At 47.5% G+C, this 22,366-nt stretch overlaps 1 protein-coding gene across 1 annotated transcript in view; it reads left to right on the top strand.

Moving 5' to 3' along the window:
- LOC132832936 (regulator of G-protein signaling 3-like) overlaps positions 1–22,366 on the top strand; it is a 127,668-nt gene that overhangs the window by 91,839 nt on the left and 13,463 nt on the right. The window contains exon 3 of the mRNA XM_060851178.1: positions 16,774–16,853. Coding sequence (XP_060707161.1) covers positions 16,774–16,853 — 80 coding nt within the window. The remainder of the gene's footprint in view (positions 1–16,773; positions 16,854–22,366) is intronic.

Raw genomic sequence — 22,366 nt, 5'->3', positions numbered from 1 at the left:
TAGATAACAGACTTGGAGTTTCCCAGGGATGCTCACATTATGAGCAGGAACAAGGAACCTTCTAGGAGTCACGTGCATCTTCAGGAAGGAACTTTCTGAGCCAGAGGCAGGGAGTGTTGCAGCTTGAACTGGGAGCTGTGCACAGGTGGGGTTGGAAATTGGGGGAGGGCTGGCTTTATTGACAGTCACTGCCTCCCATGGCCACCTCTCACACATCAGGAGTGGTCAATCTACCCGACCTCCAGTCAGCGATGGGGGAAGAGAGAGGTTGAGAGTCACTGAGGGGATTGCAAATTGAAGAATAATCAAAAAAATCACCTCTGAATCAATTGTACATACTACTGCTCGAGAAAGCTTTTGAAAAGAAAACAAATCAACTGGTCCTCCTTACCCAATAACAAGGCACTAGGCAGGAAAAGAACTTCCAGCCCATCTAATCCCTGCCAGGATTCTGTGGAAGGGTCACTGGACCTGAAATGTTAACTCTGATTTCTCTGTAAAGATGCTGCCACACCTGTTGAGATTTTCCATTACTTTCTGCTTTTGTTCCAGCATCCACCATCCTTCAATGTTTTTTAAATCCCTCTGTTATTTTTATTTTACCCCTGCCTTTCCCAGTGTGTATTGAATTCACTTTTTGGAAAGGCTCCTGTCAAACCTGGTGCCTGAGCCCTCTCGGACTGTACGTTCCAGACCACAGCCCATTGCGTTAAATCAATCTCATTCTCATTTCCCACTCTGCTTGTGTCACAAAGCATCAGGAGCAGCCAGCAATGGAAAGGCACAAGGCGTGTTGGTCTCCATTTCATGGGGATTCGAGGACAGAATCTTGCTACCGTTGTACACTGCCTTGGTGAGATGTCACCTGGAGTATTGTGTACAATTGTGGTCTCCATATCTAAAGGAAGGGCACGTTTGCCATCGCGGGAGCACCGTGAAGCCCCTCTCGATTATCCCCGCAAGACAGAGTTGAGGAGAGATTGAGAAAGTTGGCCTGTATCTTCCAGCAATTTGAAGAAATTAATCCACGGTGGATTCAGGTGGGATGTATCCTAGAACTGGTGGACATGATCTCAGGATGTGGACAATCTGTTTAAGGTTAAGACAAGGAGGCATTTGTTTCACTCAGTGCCTGTGGAATCTCAAAAGAATTTTCTCCTACCAGAGGTTCAATGACTGAGTAGACTTGGGGCAGAAGTGGATACATTTCTGGAGAGATATGAAGATTGGGCAAGGAAAGGAGCATTGAGCTGAAAGATCAGCCATGATCTATTTAAATGGTGAGGCACGTTTGATGGGCTGAATTGGTCACTGCTGTTTACCACAGGGAGGGCCTCAAACCAGAGGGAGAGTGCTTGGCAGAGGGGAAATGTAGGCTGACAAAGCAAGGGGATATGGCTGCGTTCAGGGCAGTGATTTGGATCATGCTACCTAGATTGGGATGGGGAAGACAGAATATACAAACTTGTAAAAACAGCAGTAACTATGGTTAAAGATTGGAAAATGGCTAAATTAATGGCTCTTAAATGCACATAATAATTGGAACAAAATAAATGAATTAACCATGCAAATGGAGATTAAGGGGTATGATCTCAGCCAGAGATCATGGTTACAACAACATCAAAACTGGGAATGTTCACAGGAATGAGATCTTTCAAAAGGCCAGCCAGGAGGGAAAAGGTGGTGGGGTAGCTTTGTTGGTACAAGATGAAATAAGTATAACAGCAGGACATGATCTTGTATCAGAAGACGCAGAATCCATACGGATGAGGTTAAGAAGTAACAAAGGGAAGGAGACACTGGTAGGAGTCATTTATAGGCCTCCCCCAATAGTAGCTATATGGTGGGCCAGAGAATAACTCAGAAGATAATGAGGGCATATAACAAAGGCAGCACATGAACCATGAGTGACTTTAACCTTCATACAGAATGGGAGAGTCAGATAGACAGAGAAAGAACTCAAGTCAGTTTCTTAGAACAACATGTTGTAGATCCAAGCAAGTGATTAGGCTGTTTTCAATCTGGAGATCTCTAATGAGGCACGTTCAATAAATGATCTCAGAATAAAAGATCCTGTAGGAAACAGCGTTTGGTTTGAGAGGGAGAAACTTGGAACATGAACAACTGTGCGAAACTTAAATCAGGGTAATTACAGAAGAATAAGTGCAGAGTTGGCTGGAGGCACTGGGAAAGGAGTTTAGCAGAAACTGAGGTTGTGGAAGAATAAGAGACATTTAAGAAAATGGTTATGATTTACAATAAGGATGAGGATGTGTGGAAGAAGGATTCTAGGATGGGGATGGACCAAACATGGTTCACCAGAGAAGTTAAAGATTGCATCAAATTGACAGAAAAAAGCCCACTATGTTGCAAAGATCAGTGGTAAGGCTGAGGATTGGGAAACTTTATTTAAAATAACAAAAGATTACCAAAATCATAATCTGGAGGTCCACAATAAATATAGAGGATAATCCAGAAAGTAATAACAAAACAGACAGGAAGAACTCCTTTAAATGTATAAAAAAGGAAGAGAGAGGCTAAAGTGAGCATCAGCTCCTCAGGGAACGAGGCTGGGAAATAACTGGGAACCAGGAAATGATAAAAGAGTTTTCATTGGTCATCATGGGGAAGAATATTAACAGCATTCCAAAAACGTTACATTTTCGAAGGACAGAAGTGAGGAGGAATTGGGAATGGTAACTATCACTGGGAAAAATTACTCAGGAAACTAATGGGACTGAAGGCCTGTGAGTCCCCTGGACCTGATGGGATGCATCTGAGGATTTTAAGAGAAGTAGCTGTAGAGAGAAAGGATGCACTGACAGTAATATCCCAGGAATTCTTAGATTCTGGACAAGTCCCAAATGATTGGAAAACTGCCAATGTTCTTATTCCAAAAGGGGACCAAGCGAATGGATAGGTCAGCTGCTTTTCCATCTGTGAGAGGGAAAATGCTACAGGCTATTAGAAATGTTCAGTTAGTCTGGACGCCTGGTTTATAATGTGGAGGTTTAGTTGTGACTCTGGCAGAGTTTATTGTGACGGACTCTCTATCACACCCTCAGTCATCAACTGAGGTGGTGTGACTCTTAGGTTAACTCACCGCCAGTCGTGTCTCTCTCTCTAATGAGACAGCCGCCCTGGGGTCTGGTAAAACTAGTGATGAGCTTTAATAGCAGAGTGTTTAAAAAGAGCATAACACGATCATGTACAGTCAGCATGGCTTCAGATAGGGGAAAGAATAACTGAAAAGCTTGCTAAAAATTTCAGATTGCTAAAACTTCTAACCAGAAAGATAGTAAAAGAGGAAGCAGTGTACTATATTTGGATTTTCAGTAGATAATAGATGTTGTTGGAGGTCGTGCATTAGCATGGAGGGAGATTTGGCTAGCCAATAGAAGTCAGTGAGTTGGGATAAGGGGGGAGACTTTCAGGATGGCAAGCTGTAACTGGTGATGTTCCACAGGGTTCAGTGCTGGAGCTGCCAATGTTTACACTATACACTAATAACTTGGATGAGGAAAGTGAGCCAAGTTTGTGGATGACTCAAAAGCAAGTGATAAGAACAACACAGAGGATTTGCAGTGGGATATAGACAGGTTAACAAGTGGGTAAAAGCTTTGGCAGATGGAATATAATGAAGCTAAATGTGAAATTATGCAGTTTAGTGGGAAGAATATAAGAGGTACCTTTTATTAAAATATCAAGGGACTGCAGAAAGTTGCAGCATAGAGGGATTTGTGGAACGCATTCACTCACATCCACGATCTGTCAGTAGCGAGGAAGACAAATGAAAATTTGGCCTTTCTTTCAAACAGAGTGGATTATTTAAAGCTGCAACTCATAAAATGAAATGGTTTCTTGCTGTAACACAAGCACACAATGCTTTAATGATACAGCAGGTATTTACTGGCACAAGAAATAAAGATAAAATAGAATAAAGTGAACCAGATACAAGGAGTCCCCAGTTTATAAACATCCAACTTCCAAATGTTCATCCTTGTCCACATGATCCCACACAGAGTGGATTAATAATAAATGCAAAGATTCAACATACAAATGTTTCCTCACACTTACGAAGGGCTGTTTTATATTGCCATGTGTTGTGTCTAAATCAACTTTACAAACTGATTCAAGATTGGGACCCATTTGCAAATCAGGGTCTGCCTGTATTTAACAATCATTTCAACACACAGTAAAAGTATAATTCCATTAATCCCAAAACATTTTACTACATATTGAAAACAAACAGCTTTTGTATAGTGTCCAAAACACCACCATTCTGCTCCAGTACACAAGCCAAAACAGCAGTCACTCACACCAGATTCCCTGTACATAACACTTTGATAGGTCCAGGTTCCTTGCGACTTAATCTTTTAACCTGGAACTGCAGATAGCTTCTTACTGGAGCTATCATACATCTGAGGTTCAATGCAGTCTGCTTTAAGTAATCTCTTCAGGGTTTTATCCCAACATTTCTGGACTGGGACTAATAGTAATGCTCACTCTAAGATAACTTTATTCAGCTATATCCTTCCCTTATCAGGATCACTACTCTGTATGGCTATCTTTATCTAAGAGCTTCACAGATATGTCCAAAATGTAAAGTAAAACTGAAACAAAAAGTCTCTCTTGTTAAATAATGGCTGTTTCTTTTAAGCTGAAAAAGACCACATTGCAGTAGTTTCTAACAACCCTTGAGACCTCATTATTTACTGAGTCACAAAACATTCTAAGCTAAACAAAATCCCATTAATTTTGCAAAAAAATCCATTCCAGTGAAGGCGAGGGTTTAAAAGGTGTTTTTAAAAGAAATCACCACAGCAACAGAAATACTCACAAGTTAATTATTAACTTCAGACAGACTGAAAACTCACAGACTGCTAACTTCAAAACCAAAATCCCAAACTTACAAGAAATGATTTCAAAGATAAATATAAAACCTGCTCAAACAATACAAGCACGAATCTGATCACAACTGGAATATTGTGAGCAGTTTTGTCTTTCCTTTATCTGAGTGAAGGGCTTATGCTCGAAACGTCGAATTCTCTATTCCTGAGATGCTGCCTAACCTGCTGTGCTTTGACCAGCAACACATTTGCAGCTTTCCTTTATCTGAGGAAGATATCCTGGTGGATGGAGGCAGTCCAGAGAAGTGGATCAGAAAGTGTGGTGTTGGAAAAGGACAGTAGGTCAGGCAGCATCGGAGGAGCTGGAGAATTGATGTTTTGCGCATAAGCCCTTCATCAGGAATATTGAAAGGCTTATGCCTGCAACGTTGATTCTCCTCTTCCATGGATGCTGCCTGACCTGCTGTCATTTTCCAGCACCATCCTTTTCGATTCTAATCTCCAGCATCTGCAGTCCTCAAATTCACCCAGTCCAGAGAAGGTTCACTGTGCTCATGTCAGGTAAGGAGGGACTGTTTTACAAGAAAAGGTTGGATAGACTGGACCTGTGGAGAAAGTGAGGACTGCACATGCTGGAGATCAGAATCGAGTGTGTGGTGCTGGAAATGCACAGCACATCAGGAGGAGCAGGAGAATCAACGTTTCTTGTGCTTTTCCAGCACCATACTCTAGACTGGGCTTGTACTTAATACAAAGAATGAGAGATGACCTTATTGAAACATATTAGGTTCTGAGGATGTTTCACAGGTAAAGACATTGTTTCTCCTTGTGGGAGAATTGAGGACCACAGGACTAAATCTCTGAATAATGGGTTCCCCCAGTTAGGAAACGCGGAACAAATTTATCTCTCAGATGCTGGTGAATCTGTGGGATTCTGTACCATTCAGTTCCACAAGCCTGTCCCACCATTCACTGAAATCATGGCCAATCTATCCCACAGTGTTCTGGAGATAATGGGTCACTAACAATATTCAGTTCTGAGAGAAACACATTTTTAATCAGTAAGGGGACAAAGGATATAGATAAAAAGGCAGGAAAGTGCAATTAAGGATGATCAGATCAGCCACCTTTAAAATGAATAGCAGAGTAAAATTGATGTGCTGAATGGCCTGCTTCTGCCTATGGCTTTCTGCTCCAGTATTGCGACGCTCTTTTGTTTCTTCAGTCATTCATCTTAAAATGCCGTCTCCTCTGCGGATGCAGCCTCTTGCCTGTGGAAACAATCTCTCCTTATTTACTCTGTCAAAACGTTGAACACCTCTTATTAAAGCTTCCCCTTTCGCCAACTCTGCTTGAAAGAGAACAATCACCAAGAACAAACTGAGCTACGCTAGACTGTGATTAGTGGAGTGCTGCACCGCTCTGCAATTGTTATTAAACAAAGCTGGAGAAATGACTGAGGCGAGGAATCCAACAATTGTGTTTCCTTCGGAGACTAACATCAGTCAGGCAGCATTAAATCTTTCAGGCAGCACAAAGACTGACACTTTTATTGATGGAGGTTTTTATTGAGCCAGTTGGTACAGCATTTTAATTTGATTCTTGGCTGATGCATGTCTTGGTCTTGCAGTCTGATGCCAGGGACCGTACTGGTATTTATCAGTACAGGTCAGTTCCCTTCAGATTCAATCGACTGAGAAGACGGAATGCATCATGCATGAGGAACAGTGAACAATGAAGTGCTTGGCTGCAAACTGAGAAAATCCAGACAGCCGCAGAGATTAGGGACTGGGCTTTGTTGGTGGACCACACTTTGGCAATGGCTCTGTCCTTCCATCTTTTATCCCATGGTGGTCTTTGTGCTCCATGCAAACAGTGACGGGAATGCAATTATTACCTGCACAATTGTTTTATCCCACACCTTTCTATTCACCATTCTCCTTTTCGTTCTTTATCACTTATTGCCTTTCCATAATTGAAATTTATTGTTAATCTGTGTCAAGTCGACTGTTTTTGTTGTTTTGACAACTGACACACAGACTGAGACTGCAACTGAGCAAGGAAATGGCACAAAAAAACATGACCCTGTTAGAGGAAGGATACTATTTAACTGCGATGTGGAGGAGCCAGTGTTGGCTGGGGTGGACAAATTTAACAATCACGTGATACCAGGCTGTAGTCCAACAGGTTTATTTGGAAGTACTAGTTTTCGGAGCGCTGCTCCTTCATCAGATAGCTAGTGGGGCAGGATTGTGGGACACAGAATTTATAGCAAAAGATTACAGTGTCATGCAACTGAATTGTTACCTGAAGAAGGAGCAGCGCTCCGAAAGCTAGTGCTTCCAAACAAACTAGTTGGACTATAACCTGATTTTTAACTATTTAATTGGAGAGGGCTCAGAAAAGACGTATCAGGAATGGAGGGTTTGAGTTATAAAAATAGACTGGGACCTTTTTCACTGGAACATAGGAGGTTCAGGGCTGACCTTATTGAGGTTTATGAAATCATGAAAGGCATAGATAAGAGGAATGACAAGGTCTTTTCTCTAGGGTGGGGAAGTTTTAAACAAGGGAACAAATTTTTAAGGTGAGAGGAGAAGGATTTTAAAAAGGACGTGAGAGGCAGTTATTTTATACAGGGAGTGAGGAGTGCACTGTCATTGGAAGTGGTGCGTGTAGGTACCCGAACGGTCTTTGTCCATGCTGTATGGCTCTATGACTAATAAACATGACATTGAACCATGTCAGAGTTATGCCGCAGTTAGCAGAACCTGAGCCCGGAAGCTGCCCATTGTCGAGATGGCCAGTGTGGATGAGCCTGGCACCCCTGCATTGGCTAGGGTGTGTTCTGTACCTGCCCCTTTGCCCTACCCAATTGAGATGCCATGGGTTGTTGTATCATTGAATGGAGAACTGGAGACGCATTAGCTCCTGACGGAATGGCTTGCTGGACGATTGGGCAGTGAGGGGTCAGCCGCATTGCTGTGTGTCTGGGCATGTGAGCCAGGTTTCCTTCAGTAAATGGGAGGGTTTAGGTCACTAACATTGAGACTGGTTTGATTTACCAGATTTTAGGAATTAACTGGAATTAAATTAGTCCTGTCTATTTGTGTCGCTACTCAAAGGGGAGCACTTCCTGCACGTGCTCAGTTGCACTCACGGTGTATGTGTTGGCTGTTAAATGAAGCAGGTTGGCTTGACACAGACTAACAAGAAGCTGCAAGCTTCCCATTTTTAGCTCTGTGCTGTCTGCAACCGATTACACAATCTTGCATTTCATCTGGCAATCAGTCAGCAACTGATCCCACTGTCGAACATGTTTCAGACATTTCAATGAATAAAAAAAACATGAAAATTCAGTAGATGAGATTCTCAACTTCCTATGCAGAAAATTGATTATAACGCTTGATGAAAAATCAATTTAAAAAGTATTTTGATGATAATATGAAAAGTGATGAGCCGCTATGGGACTCAAGTTGATGGCCCTGTGATTAAGAGTTTCATTAGCTACAAGTTCAGCTGCCTGCTTTATGGAAAACTCCCTGCAGAAAATCTTAACCAATCAGATCTGTCCTGAAGAGGCGACATTCACATATGATCTCATTAAAATTGCAATCCATCACAGATTTTGATTTCGGATGAACTGATGGGGGCAAATGATGGATTTCAGTGAACCACAGCGAGATGTGGTTAGGACAGGGAGATATGCTGTGCTGCTGTTCAGTGCCCATTGTCCTTCCAGGTGATAGAGGTGGTGGATTTTAGACAATGGGAACACAGTCTGTTCTGTCAGAACGCCATCCTACAGGGAACCTGCAAATCCAACACCTCTCCCCCATCCCCACTCCCTCTGATATGACTAGGGCCCAATCTAGCCAAAGTCTTGCAATGGTCCTGCATCTATTTAAGATCCTACTCCACTCTGAGCTTCTGTGACTGACAGTGATGAGTTAACAACATCCAAACCCCCCCCTCCCCTTCATCTACAATAGGAGAATGACATAGGATTTGTTGTGACATTGCGAAGGGAGCAGCTCAACAGGGGGCGTAGCTGATTGGGGGAATGTCAGGTTGCTCTGTTGGCTGGACAGCTGGTTCAATGCAGAGTGACACCACCAGCACATCACCTTCCAACCCCTTCCTCCCCTGCAGACCCTCAGGTTAAACCAGTCACGGTTGGCTCTTCTAATAACAGAGCAGCCCTCTGGGATTGTGGTGACTTTACCTTCGCTATTACAGACCAGGTGTAGGCAAAGCCTTTGCATTGCCTCCAGATATCCAGCTCCTGGAAGAGGTGACTGAGGGCCCTGGGAGAGATATCAGGGGGAAAGGAGAAGAGACTGAACAGTTCAACAACAAAGCAACAAGCTCGATCAGCGTCAGATTTCCTCTGGCCTGTTTTCATCAGGATCAGGACCATGGCCGTTCAGCCTCCTGAGACAGTTCTGCCATTCAATTAGATTTGGGCTGATCAGGGAATGGAATTACCCGACTGTAGCAACAAGTGCATTTATGTAGCATCCTTAATGTGGTAAAAGAAGCCCATGGACCAGGGAGCAGAGGGTCCATTCCAGAGGTTAATGGAAGACGGAAATCTCCCTCTCACCTGACTGCAACAACATCAACCTGCATTTATATAGCACCTTTAATGCAATGGGAGTACCCAAAGCCTACCTGCAGTATTAATTAAAGTGTGACACTGGGCCATGTGGTTGGGATAGGTATGGAGGGATATGGGCTATATGCCGGCAAATAGGAGTAGATTAATGGTGAAAACTGGGTGGCATGTTGGGCCGAAGGGCCTGTCTCCACCCTGTAAAGCTCTGTGGCTCTAATGGTGGGGCAATTCAAACTGGGGCTCCAGAACAGGCCAGAGTAAGAAGAGCACAGAGATCTCAGAGGGTTGTGGGATGGCAGCAGGGAACAGAGAGGGGGAGAGAGAGGACATGGGGGATTTGAACCAAATTAAACCATTGATGAGCCAATAGGGGGGAGGCCATCTATTGTGCCGGGAAACCAGGGGAATGGGACTCTGTGAGAGATGAGACAAGGGCGACAGGGGCTGAGAGACGAGAGAGACCAGGAGTGCCCAGGGATACCTGCTTCAGAAAGGCAGTCTGCACGAAACCTTTGGGAAGGGACTGGGTCTAATCTGGAGTCAGAGGGCGTTGAGCTGCCACTGAACATCACAGTGGGTTTGGGGGTGGGAAAAGCTCATCTCCAAGAGAGTTCATTCCTCAGGCCGACCTGTAATTTCCTTTCTGTGCTGAGGTAAACACTCATCTGCTTTCCATATCATTTCCCCCAGCCAGGCTGTAATTACAGGGAGCGCTAAAGCAGATCAACAGGAACACACTGCGTGGGCTGGGCAGGAGCTCACTGCCTGAGAATCAATGGTACAGCTGCTCCACAATCCACAGGCTCTTGGAACATACTCCACAACAAACTCTCTCTCTCATTTGCTCCAAATGGTCATTTGCCCCCACAGAGTGCTGCCATTCCCTCTTCCTTTCATTGGGCAGATTCCTGGTAGAACAATCGATCTTCCGTAATTACACCGGCACCACTCCCCACCTCTTCCTCCGCTACATTGATGACTGCATTGACGCCACCTCGTGATCCCGCGAGCAGGTTGAGCAATTCATCAACTTCACCAACACATTCCACCCTGACCTTAAATTTACCTGGACCATCTCTGACACCTCCCTCCCCTTCCTGGACCTCTCCATCTCCATTAATGACGACCGACTTGACACTGACATTTTTTACAAACCCACCGACTCCCACAGCTACCTGGATTACACCTCTTCCCACCCTACCTCTTGCAAAAATGCCATCCTGTATTCCCAATTCCTCCACCTCCGCTGTATCTGCTCCCAGGAGGACCAGTTCCACCACAGAACACACCAGGTGGCCTGCTTCTTTAGAGACCACCCATTTCCCATTCCACGTGGTTAAAGATGCCCTCATCCACATCCTGCACCTCCGCCCTCAGACCACACCCCTCCAACCGTAACAAGGACAGAATCCCCCTGGTGCTCACCTTCCACCCTACCAACCTTCGCATAAATCAAATCATCCGCCGCCGTTTCCGCCACCTCCAAAAAGACCCCACCACCAGGGATATATTTCCCTCCTCACCCCTTTCCACCTTCTGCAAAGACCGTTCCCTCCATGACTAACTGGTCAGGTCCACGCCCCCCTACAACCCACCCTCCCATCCTGGCACTTTCCCCTGCCACCGCAGGAACTGTAAAACCTGTGCCCACACCTCCTCCCTCACCTCTATCAAAGGCCCTAAAGGAGCCTTCTACATCCATCAAAGTTTTACCTGCACATCCACTAATATCATTTATTGTATCCGTTGCTCCCGATGTGGTCTCCTCTACATTGGGGAGACTGGATGCCTCCTAGCAGAGCGCTTTAGGGAACATCTCCGAGACACCCGCACCAATCAACCACACCCCCCCGTGGCCCAACATTTCAACTCCCCCTCCCACTCTGCTGAGGACATGGAGGTCCTGGGCCTCCTTCACTGCTGTTCCCTCACCACTAGACGCCTGGAGGAAGAACGTCTCATCTTCCGCCTCGGAACACTTCAACCCCAGGGCATCAATGTGGACTCCAACAGTTTCCTCATTTCCCCTTCCCCCACCTCATCCTCGTTTCAAACTTCCAGCTCAGCACTGTCACCATGATTTGTCTGGACTTGTCCAACCTGCCTTGCTTCTTTACCACCTATCCACTCCACCCTTTCCTCCCTGACCTATCATCTTCATCTCCTCCCCAACTCACCCATTGTACTCTATGCTACTCTCTCCCTTCCCCACCCTCCCCTAGCTTATCTCTCCACACTTCAGGCTCTCTGCCTTTATTCCTGATGAAGGGCTTTTGTCCGAAACGTCGATTTCGCTGCTCGTTGGATGCTGCTTGAACTGCTGTGCTCTTCCAGCACCACTGATCCAGAATCTGGTTTCCAGCATCTGCAGTCATTGTTTTTACCACCCTGGTTCTTCCCCTCCTTGCTCGGTTGGGGGAGGGGGAGGGGGAATAGTGTTTCAGATTTCCAAACCCCTTTTGTGTTGTAAAACTTTCAGATTCCACCTTATTTCCAGACAGAGCTGTTTATCTGAGCATTATGCCCAGGGTTAAGGGGTGCAGTGGGATTTGCTGCTGGATTGGTTAACCACCCTGACAGCTCGTCAGATTTAAATTTAATAAACTAACCCGAATGTAAAGTTAGTAAGCACACTAGACCCAGCTTTAGCCATTCACTTCCTCCATCAATGTTCCTTTGTAACTCTCAGCCCATAATTTATTGTCCCATCTCAGAACAAATCTTTTGATTCCTTCACTCAGCATCACAAGCACAGGGATTCTGCTAACTTCCCACTGTGAAGGGTAACTGCAGTGCTGTTGAAGAGTCATTCAGAGACGAAACGTTAGCTTGTTCTCTCTCCGCGGACACTACCTGACCCACTGTGATCTCCAGCATTTGTTGTTTGCAGTACAGATTCCAGCATCGACAGTAATTTGCTCCTACTGTGTGTGCATTTCTGTGAGTGTCTCAGTTTGTGATTCTATGTGAGTGTAAGTGTTTGTATGTGAGGGGTGTGTGTGTATGTGTGGAGGTGTGAGTGTGAGAGTGTTTGAATGTGATTATGTATGTGTGTGTGTGAGAAAGAGCATATGTATGTGTGAGTGTGAATGAGAGAGTGTGTGAGTGAGTGGGTGTGTGGGTATGTTTGAGAACTTCTATATGTATGTGAGAGTGTGCATGCGTGTGAGAATGTGTGAGTATGTGTGTGAGAGTGTGTCTGTGGGTGTGTGTGAGAGCTTGTGTATGTGTGTGAGTGTGAGAGTGTGTGTGTGTATGAGAGTGTGAGTGACTGAGTGTGTGTGTGTATTAGAGTGTGAGTGACAGTGTGTGTGTGAGTAAAAGTGTGCGTGTGTGGGTGTGTGTGTGAGAGAGTGTGTGTACGTGTGTGATGTGTGTGAAAGTAAAAGTGTGTGTGTATGTGTGTGTGAGAGAGAGAGAGTATATGTGTGTGTGAGTGAGAGACAGTGTGAGTGTGTGTGTGTGTGAGAGAGAGAGAGAGAGAGAGTGTGTGTATGTGTGTGTGCGTGTGTCTGTGACAGAGAGAGTGTGTGAGAGCATGTGAGTCTGTATGTTTAGCTGTCCATTGAAAAACTCAAGGCTGGTAGAGTCTTGGTCCATGTCTGGTCTGGGAGCTGAGAGACAGCTTATCTGGTCTTTATTGTAGCAAATATAGAATATAGGAGCAGTAGGCCATTCCGCCCATTGAGCGCAATCCACACTCTGTCTCAGCGCCATGCTCCAACTCCCATCCCACACTTCATTCCACCTTTAACCTTCAGAAATCTCTTTCTTTCTTAAATAGAATCAGTGTCTCTGTCTTCACAGCTTTCTGTGATAGAGAATCCCACAGGTTACCACCCTCTGGGTGAGAGATTTTCTCCTTATCTCTGACTGAAATTGTCTACCCGGTATCCTGAAACTACGAGTCCTTGTTCTCGACTCTTCCCCTACTGCTAAAACACAGCTATGGAAACAATATCCCTGCATCCTGTCTGTCCAGCTCTGTCATAATTGTATATATTTCAGTGAGATCCCCTCCAATTTTCAAAATCCAGGTTGGGTCATGCCCCTAACGCTAACCTTTAGTGAATCTCTCCTTATGAGCCAAAGCTGCCAGCCCAGGGATTAATCTGATGAAGGCTCTCTGCATTCTCTCTATGGCAGAGAGGTAAGGAGGCCAGAACTGTCCACAATCCTCCAGGGGCAGTCTCACCAAGGCCCTGGCCAGCTGCAATAAGACTTCCTTGCTTCTGTACTCAGTGATCAGTTTACTTTGTACAATAGTATGTCCTTTCACTTTGCACAATAACGTCCATTTATGGGACTTGATGCAAACTTTTCTGAAACTTCAAGTGCACCACATCCATCTGTTCTCCCTCATCAATTTCATGAGTTAAATAAATTTCAGTCAGTTTCTCAGTCACCGTTTGCTTGTCAGAAATCTAAGTTAACTTTGTGTAAGCTCTTTGGGAATTTTAATGTGCCCTGCTAAATTGTCCTTAATGACAGACCCCAGCACTGTCTCTCTCGTACTGATCATAAGGCCATAAGAAACAGGAACAGGAGGAGGCCACTCAGCCCCTTGAGCCTGCTCCGCCAATCAGTAGAATCACAGCTGATCCGATACGCCTCACGTCCACTTAGAGGCATGGAGATACTCAGCACAGAAACATGACCCTTCAGTCCAACTTGTCCATGCTGACTAGATATCCTAAATACATCTGATCCCATTTGCCAGCACCCGACCCATATCCCTCCAATCTCTTCCTTTTCATAGACCCATCCAGATGCCTTTTAAATGCTGTAACTGTACCAGCCTCCATCACTTCCTTTGGCAGCTTATTCAATACATGCACCACTCTCTGTGTGAAGAACATTGCCCCTGAGGTCCTTTTACATTTTTCCCCTCTTTATCCCCTCAGTTTTGGTCCCCTCCACTCCAGGGAAAAGACCTTGACCATTCACCCTATTCGTGTCCCTCATGATTTTACAAATCTCTGAGGTCACCCCTCAGCCTCCGACGCTCCGGGGAAAACAGCCCCAACCGATTCAGCCTCTCCCTATAACTCAAACCCTCCAATCCTGGCAACATCCTTGCAAATCTTTTCCGAACCGTTTCGAGTTTCACAACATCCTTCTGATAGGAAGGAGGCCAGAATTGTAGACAATATTCCAAAAGTGCCATAAACAATGTCCTATACAGCCCCAGCATCACCTCCCAACTCTTACTTTCCTGCCCTTTGCCTACCCTTGCTTCCCTGACAAGAATCTATCGATCTCAGTATACACCAGGACTCTACCCCCACTCTCTGTGACAAGGGATTCCATTGACTCACAACCCTCCAGGGGAAGAGATTCCTCCTCATCTCAGTCTGAAATTGATACCCCTTCATTCTGAGATGTGGTCCTCTGGTCCCAGACCCTCCCTTGAGAGGAATCATTCACCCTGCCAAACCCCTTTCGAATCAATGTGCCCACCTCTCATTTATTGTTGTGGGATCTTTGCTGGTCACGTGCATTCCCTGACATTGCTGATATTATGGTCTGACTTTCAGTGTGTGGGAAATGACCAGACTTGCCCTGAGGGTAGAGGGTGAATGGCGCAGTTTTCCCAGTGACTTTGTAACGTCCTGTTGCTGCAGTGCGATAGAAGCAGAACAAGTGAATGAGAGCTGAGTGATAACTGCAATAAAAGGAGTCAGTGCTGAGAGAGGCCTGGTGCGAGAGAGTCTTCGATCGATGCAATGAAAAATTAATCTGCTGATTTACAGGCCAGCACTGAGCCTGGGAGCAGTGCAGTTTTCAGCAGCCTCTCAATGGGCGGGCAGCTTTTTCCAGGCAGCAAAATTTCCCATTGACTGAATAATAACCCCCACTCTCCCCCCACCCCCAAGCACCCTCTATCTGCACCAGCCCCAGAATACTGCCTGCTAACCTCTCCATTCACTGCTACAGCCTTATCACCCAATCCCTGTTCCCCGTCTCCCATTCTCCTCCCACACTGGGGCACGGCACATTGCATGGCAGTATAAGAAGGCCATTCGGCCCATCAGATCCATGTCAGCTACCCTGGAAATTCCAGAGTCTCTCTTTGCTTCCCAGAGGTTCTGGGGATTGGGGGGAGCAGCGGAGTCCAGAGGGATTTGACCTTGTCGACCTCATGGGGCAACCCCAAGACTGCTGAGGGAACTGCAATTATCGACATCATATACACACACACACACACACACACACACACACACACACACACACACACACACACACACACACACACACACACACTAATACATTCTCAAGAACACATTCCCGAGGGAGTGCCGCATTTGAGATGGTCAGTGCTGAGGGAGAGCCGCACTGTCAGAGGGTCAGTGCTGAGGGAGAGCCGCACTGTCACAGGGTCAGTGCTGAGGGAGAGCCGCACTGTCAGAGGGTCAGTGCTGAGGGAGTGCCGCACTGTCAGAGGGTCAGTGCTGAGGGAGAGCCGCACTGTCAGAGGGTCAGTGCTGAGGGAGAGCCGCACTGTCACAGGGTCAGTGCTGAGGGAGAGCCGCACTGTCAGAGGGTCAGTGCTGAGGGAGAGCCGCACTGTCAGAGGGTCAGTGCTGAGGGAGAGCCGCACTGTCAGAGGGTCAGTGCTGAGGGAGAGCCGCACTGTCACAGGGTCAGTGCTGAGGGAGAGCCGCACTGTCAGAGGGTCAGTGCTGAGGGAGAGCCGCACTGTCAGAGGGTCAGTGCTGAGGGAGTGCCGCACTGTCAGAGGGTCAGTGCTGAGGGAGAGCCGCACTGTCAGAGGGTCAGTGCTGAGGGAATGCCGCACTGTCACAGGGTCAGTACTGAGGGAGTGCCGCACTGTCAGAGTGTCAGTGCTGAGGGAGTAAGGCATTGTCAGGGGGATAGTATTGAGGGAGTCCCACACTATCACAGGGTCAGTACTGAGGGAGTGCCGCACTGTCAGAGGGTCAGTGCTGAGGGAGTGCCACACTGTCAGAGGGTCAGTACTGAGGGAGCCCTGCACTGAGAGGGTCAGTGCTGAGGGAGTGCTGCACTGTTGGAGGATCAATACTGAGGAAGTAAGGCACTGTCAGAGGGATAGTACTGAGGGAATGCTGTACTCTTGGAGGGGTATTATATAACTCTTTGATTAATGTATTGATCATCTGATTAAATATCTCCCCACGTGACTCTGTGTCAAGTTTCGCTCAGACTGCTGTAAAATGCCTTTCATGTTTTATTGAGCACTGCCTCAATGTGAGTTTTCCTTTGTGACTTTGCTGTGCTCTCTGATCACTGTATTATGACCACTGAGCTGTTCCTATCTTTCAGCACCTAGCCTCCAGTGCGGAATCTGACCTGGGTTTGGATTATGCAGAGAATGGCAGCAGATCGAGGCGGAAGAAGCAACTGTAAGTACCTTCACTCAATGTGACAGGCACTGTGTTGTGTGGAGCTGCGTAGGATTGAGCTGTGTTGTGAGGAGCTGTGTTGTGTGGAGCTGTGTTGTGTTGAGCTGTGTTGTGTGGAGCTGTGTTGTGTGGAGCTGTGTTGTGAGATGCTGTGTTGTGAGGAGCTGTGTTGTGAGGAGCTGTGTTGTGTGGAGCTGTGTTGTGAGATGCTGTGTTGTGAGGAGCTGTGTTGTGAGGAGCTGTGTTGTGTGGACCTTTGTTGTGTTGAGCTGTGTTGTGTGGAGCTGTGTTGTGTGGAGCTGTGTTGTGAGATGCTGTGTTGTGTGGAGCTGTGTTGTGAGATGCTGTGTTGTGAGGAGCTGTGTTGTGTTGAGCTGTGTTGTGAGGAGCTGTGTTGTGTGGAGCTGTGTTGTGTGGAGCTGTGTTGTGTGGAGCTGTGTTGTGTTGAGCTGTGTTGTGTGGAGCTGTGTTGTGTGGAGCTGTGTTGTGTTGAGCTGTGTTGTGTTGAGCTGTGTTGTGAGGAGCTGTGTTGTGTTGAGCTGCAAATGTGTTGCTGGTCAAAGCACAGCAGGCCAGGCAGCATCTCAGGAATAGAGAATTCGACGTTTCGAGCATAAGCCCTTCATCAGGAATCCTGATGAAGGGCTTATGCTCGAAACGTCGAATTCTCTATTCCTGAGATGCTGCCTGGCCTGCTGTGCTTTGACCAGCAACACATTTGCAGCTGTGATCTCCAGCATCTGCAGACCTCATTTTTTACACTGTGTTGTGTTGAGCTGTGTTGTGAGGAGCTGTGTTGTGTTGAGCTGTGTTGTGTGGAGCTGTGTTGTGAGGAGCTGTATTGTGTGGAGCTGTGTTGTGTGGAGCTGTGTTGTGTTGAGCTGTGTTGTGAGGAGCTGTGTTGTGTGGAGCTGTGTTGTGTTGAGCTGTGTGGTGTTGAGCTGTGTTGTGAGGAGCTGTGTTGTGAGGAGCTGTGTTGTGTGGAGCTGTGTTGTGTGGAGCTGTGTTGTGAGGAGCTGTGTTGTGTGGAGCTGTGTTGTGTTGAGCTGTGTTGTGTGGAGCTGTGTTGTGAGGAGCTGTGTTGTGTGGAGCTGTGTTGTGTTGAGCTGTGTTGTGTGGAGCTGTGTTGTGTGGAGCTGTGTTGTGAGGAGCTGTGTTGTGGGGAGCTGTGTTGTGTGGAGCTGTGTTGTGTGGAGCTGTGTTGTGAGGAGCTGTGTTGTGTGGAGCTGTGTTGTGAGGAGCTGTGTTGTGAGGAGCTGTGTTGTGTGGAGCAGTGTTGTGTGGAGCTGTGTTGTGTGGAGCTGTGTTGTGTGGAGCAGGGTTGTGTGGAGCTGTGTTGTGAGGAGCTGTGTTGTGAGGAGCTGTGTTGTGTGGAGCTGTGTTGTGAGGAGCTGTGTTGTGTGGAGCTGTGTTGTGTTGAGCTGTGTTGTGATGAGCTGTGTTGTGAGGAGCTGTGTTGTGTGGAGCTGTGTTGTGTGGAGCTGTGTTGTGAGGAGCTGTGTTGTGTGGAGCTGTGTTGTGTGGAGCTGTGTTGTGAGGTGCTGTGTTGTGTTGAGCTGTGTTGTGAGGAGCTGTGTTGTGTGGAGCTGTGTTGTGTGGAGCTGTGTTGTGTTGAGCTGTGTTGTGTTGAGCTGTGTTGTGTGGAGCTGTGTTGTGTGGAGCTGTGTTGTGTGGAGCTGTGTTGTGTGGAGCTGTGTTGTGTTGAGCTGTGTTGTGAGGAGCTGTGTTGTGTGGAGCTGTGCTGTGAGATGCTGTGTTGTGAGGAGCTGTGTTGTGTTGAGCTGTGTTGTGTGGAGCTGTGTTGTGTGGAGCTGTGTTGTGAGGAGCTGTGTTGTGTTGAGCTGTGTTGTGTGGAGCTGTGTTGTGTGGAGCTGTGTTGTGTGGAGCTGTGTTGTGTTGAGCTGTGTTGTGAGGAGCTGTGTTGTGTGGAGCTGTGCTGTGAGATGCTGTGTTGTGTTGAGCTGTGTTGTGTTGAGCTGTGTTGTGTGGAGCTGTGTTGTGTGGAGCTGTGTTGTGTGGAGCTGTGTTGTGTGGAGCTGTGTTGTGAGGAGCTGTGTTGTGAGGAGCTGTGTTTTGAGGAGCTGTGTTGTGTTGAGCTGTGTTGTGTGGAGCTGTGTTGTGAGGAGCTGTGTTGTGAGGAGCTGTGTTGTGAGGAGCTGTGTTGTGTGGAGCTGTGTTGTGTGGAGCTGTGTTGTGCTGAGCTGTGTTGTGTGGAGCTGTGTTGTGTGGAGCTGTGTTGTGAGGAGCTGTGTTGTGTTGAGCTGTGTTGTGTGGAGCTGTGTTGTGAGGAGCTGTGTTGTATGGAGCTGTGTTGTGTTGAGCTGTTTTGTGTGGAGCTGTGTTGTGTGGAGCTGTGTTGTGTTGAGCTGTGTTGTGTGGAGCTGTGTTGTGAGGAGCTGTGCTGTGTGGAGCTGTGTTGTGATGAGCTGTGTTGTGTTGAGCTGTGTTGTGTGGAGCTGTGTTGTGTTGAGCTGAGTTGTGAGGAGCTGTGTTGTGAGGAGCTGTGTTGGGTGGAGCTGTGTTGTGTGGAGCTGTGTTGTGTTGAGCTGTGTTGTGTGGAGCTGTGTTGTGAGGAGCTGTGTTGTGTGGAGCTGTGTTGTGTTGAGCTGTGTTGTGTGGAGCTGTGTTGTGAGGAGCTGTGTTGTGAGGAGCTGTGTTGTGTGGAGCTGTGTTGTGTGGAGCTGTGTTGTGTGGAGCTGTGTTGTGAGGAGCTGTGTTGTGTTGAGCTGTGTTGTGAGGAGCTGTGTTGTGTTGAGCTGTGTTGTTTTGAGCTGTGCTGTGTGGAGCTGTGTTGTGTGGAGCTGTGTTGTGTGGAGCTGTGTTGTGAGGAGCTGTGTTGTGAGGAGCTGTGTTGTGTGGAGCTGTGTTGTGAGGAGCTGTGTTGTGTTGAGCTGTGTTGTGTGGAGCTGTGTTGTGAGGAGCTGTGTTGTGAAGAGCTGTGTTGTGAGGAACTGTGTTGTGTGGAGCTGTGTTGTGTGGAGCTGTGTTGTGAGGAGCTGTGTTGTGAGGAACTGTGTTGTGTTGAGCTGTGTTGTGTGTAGCTGTGTTGTGAGGAGCTGTGTTGTGCGGAGCTGTGTTGTGAGGAGCTGTGTTGTGTTGAGCTGTGTTGTGTTGAGCTGTGTTGTGTGGAGCTGTGTTGTGAGGAGCTGCGCTGTGTTGAGCTGTGTTGTGTGGAGCTGTGTTGTGAGGAGCTGTGTTGTGTTGAGCTGTGTTGTGAGGAGCTGTGTTGTGTGGAGCTGTGTTGCGAGGAGCTGTGTTGTGTTGAGCTGTGTTGTGTGGAGCTGTGTTGTGAGGAGCTGTGTTGTGAGGAGCTGTGTTGTGTGGAGCTGTGTTGTGTGGAGCTGTGATGTGCTGAGCTGTGTTGTGTGGATCTGTGTTGTGAGGAGCTGTGTTGTGTGGAGCTGTGTTGTGAGGAGCTGTGTTGTGTGGAGCTGTGTTGTTTGGAGCTGTGTTGTGTGGAGCTGTGTTGTGAGGAGCTGTGTTGTGTTGAGCTGTGTTGTGAGGAGCTGTGTTGTGAGGAGCTGTGTTGTGGAGCTGTGTTGTGTGGTGCTGTGTTGTGAGGAGCTGTGTTGTGAGGAGCTGTGTTGTGTGGAGCTGTGTTGTGTGGAGCTGTGTTGTGAGGAGCTGTGTTGTGAGGAGCCGTGTTGTGAGATGCTGTGTTGTGTGGAGCTGCGTTGTGAGGAGCTGTGTTGTGTTGAGCTGTGTTGTGAGGAGCTGTGTTGTTTGGAGCTGTGTTGTGCTGAGCTGTGTTGTGTGGAGCTGTGTTGTGAGGAGCTGTGTTGTGAGGAGCTGTGTTGTGTTGAGCTGTGTTGTGAGGAGCTGTGTTGTGTTGAGCTGTGTTGTGCGGAGCTGTGTTGTGAGGAGCTGTGTTGTGTTGAGCTGTGTTGTGAGATGCTGTGTTGTGTGGAGCTGTGTTGTGAGGAGCTGTGTTGTATGGAGCTGTGTTGTGTTGAGCTGTGTTGTGTTGAGCTGTGTTGTGTAGAGCTGTGTTGTGAGGAGCTGTGTTGTGTTGAGCTGTGTTGTGAGGAGCTGTGTTATGTGGAGCTGTGTTGTGTTGAGCTGTGTTGTGAGGAGCTGTGTTGTGAGGAGCTGTGTTGTGCGGAGCTGTGTTGTGAGGAGCTGTGTTGTGTTGAGCTGTGTTGTGTGGAGCTGTGTTGTGTGGAGCTGTGTTGTGAGGAGCTGTGTTGTATGGAGCTGTGTTGTGTTGAGCTGTGTTGTGAGATGCTGTGTTGTGTGGAGCTGCGTTGTGAGGAGCTGTGTTGTGCTGAGCTGTGTTGTGTGGAGCTGTGTTGTGAGGAGCTGTGTTGTGTGGAGCTGTGTTGTGAGGAGCTGTGTTGTGCGGAGCTGTGTTGTGTGGAGCTGTGTTGAGCTGTGTTGTGAGGAGCTGTGTTGTGTTGAGCTGTGTTGTGTTGAGCTGTGTTGTGTTGAGCTGTGTTGTGTGGAGCTGTGTTGTGTGGAGCTGTGTTGTGAGGAGCTGTGTTGTGAGGAGCTGTGTTGTGAGGAGCTGTGTTGTGCGGAGCTGTGTTGTGAGGAGCTGTTTTGTGAGGAGCTGTGTTGTGTGGAGCTGTGTTGTGTGGAGCTGTGTTGTGAGGAGCTGTGTTGTGAGGAGCTGTGTTGTGTGGAGCTGTGTTGTGAGGAGCTGTGTTGTGAGGAGCTGTGTTGTGTGGAGCTGTGTTGTGTGGAGCTGTGTTGTGAGGAGCTGTGTTGTGAGGAGCTGTGTTGTGAGGAGCTGTGTTGTGTGGAGCTGTGTATTGAGGAGCTGTGTTGTGTGGAGCTGTGTTGTGAGGAGCTGTGTTGTGAGGAGCTGTGTTGTGCGGAGCTGTGTTGTGCGGAGCTGTGTTGTGTTAAGCTGTGTTGTGTTGAGCTGTGTTGTGAGGAGCTGTGTTGTGTGGAGCTGTGTTGTGTGGAGCTGTGTTGTGTGGAGCTGTGTTGTGAGGAGCTGTGTTGTGAGGAGCTGTGTTGTGTGGAGCTGTGTTGTGTGGAGCTGTGTTGTGAGGAGCTGTGTTGTGAGGAGCTGTGTTGTGAGGAGCTGTGTTGTGAGGAGCTGTGTTGTGAGGAGCTGTGCTGTGAGGAGCTGTGTTGTGTGGAGCTGCGTTGTGTTGAGCTCTGTTTTGTGGAGCTGTGTTGTGAGGAGCTGTGTTGCGAGGAGCTGTGTTGTGTTGAGCTGTGTTGTGTGGAGCTGTGTTGTGTGGAGCTGTGTTGTGTTGAGCTGTGTTGTGAGGAGCTGTGTTGTGAGATGCTGTGTTGTGTGGAGCTGTGTTGTGTGGAGCTGTGTTGTGAGATGCTGTGTTGTGTGGAGCTGTGTTGTGAGGAGCTGTGTTGTGTGGAGCTGTGTTGTGTGGAGCTGTGTTGTGTGGAGCTGTGTTGTGTTGAGCTGTGTTGTGAGATGCTGTGTTGTGTGGAGCTGTGTTGTGTGGAGCTGTGTTGTGCTGAGCTGTGTTGTGAGGAGCTGTGTTGTGTTGAGCTGTGTTGTGTGGAGCTGTGTTGTGTAGAGCTGTGTTGTGAGGAGCTGT

This window comes from Hemiscyllium ocellatum, chromosome 35, assembly GCF_020745735.1.
Source record: "Hemiscyllium ocellatum isolate sHemOce1 chromosome 35, sHemOce1.pat.X.cur, whole genome shotgun sequence".
Classification (NCBI taxonomy): Eukaryota; Metazoa; Chordata; class Chondrichthyes; order Orectolobiformes; family Hemiscylliidae; genus Hemiscyllium; species Hemiscyllium ocellatum.
This window is presented reverse-complemented; position numbering and strand designations above follow the sequence as displayed.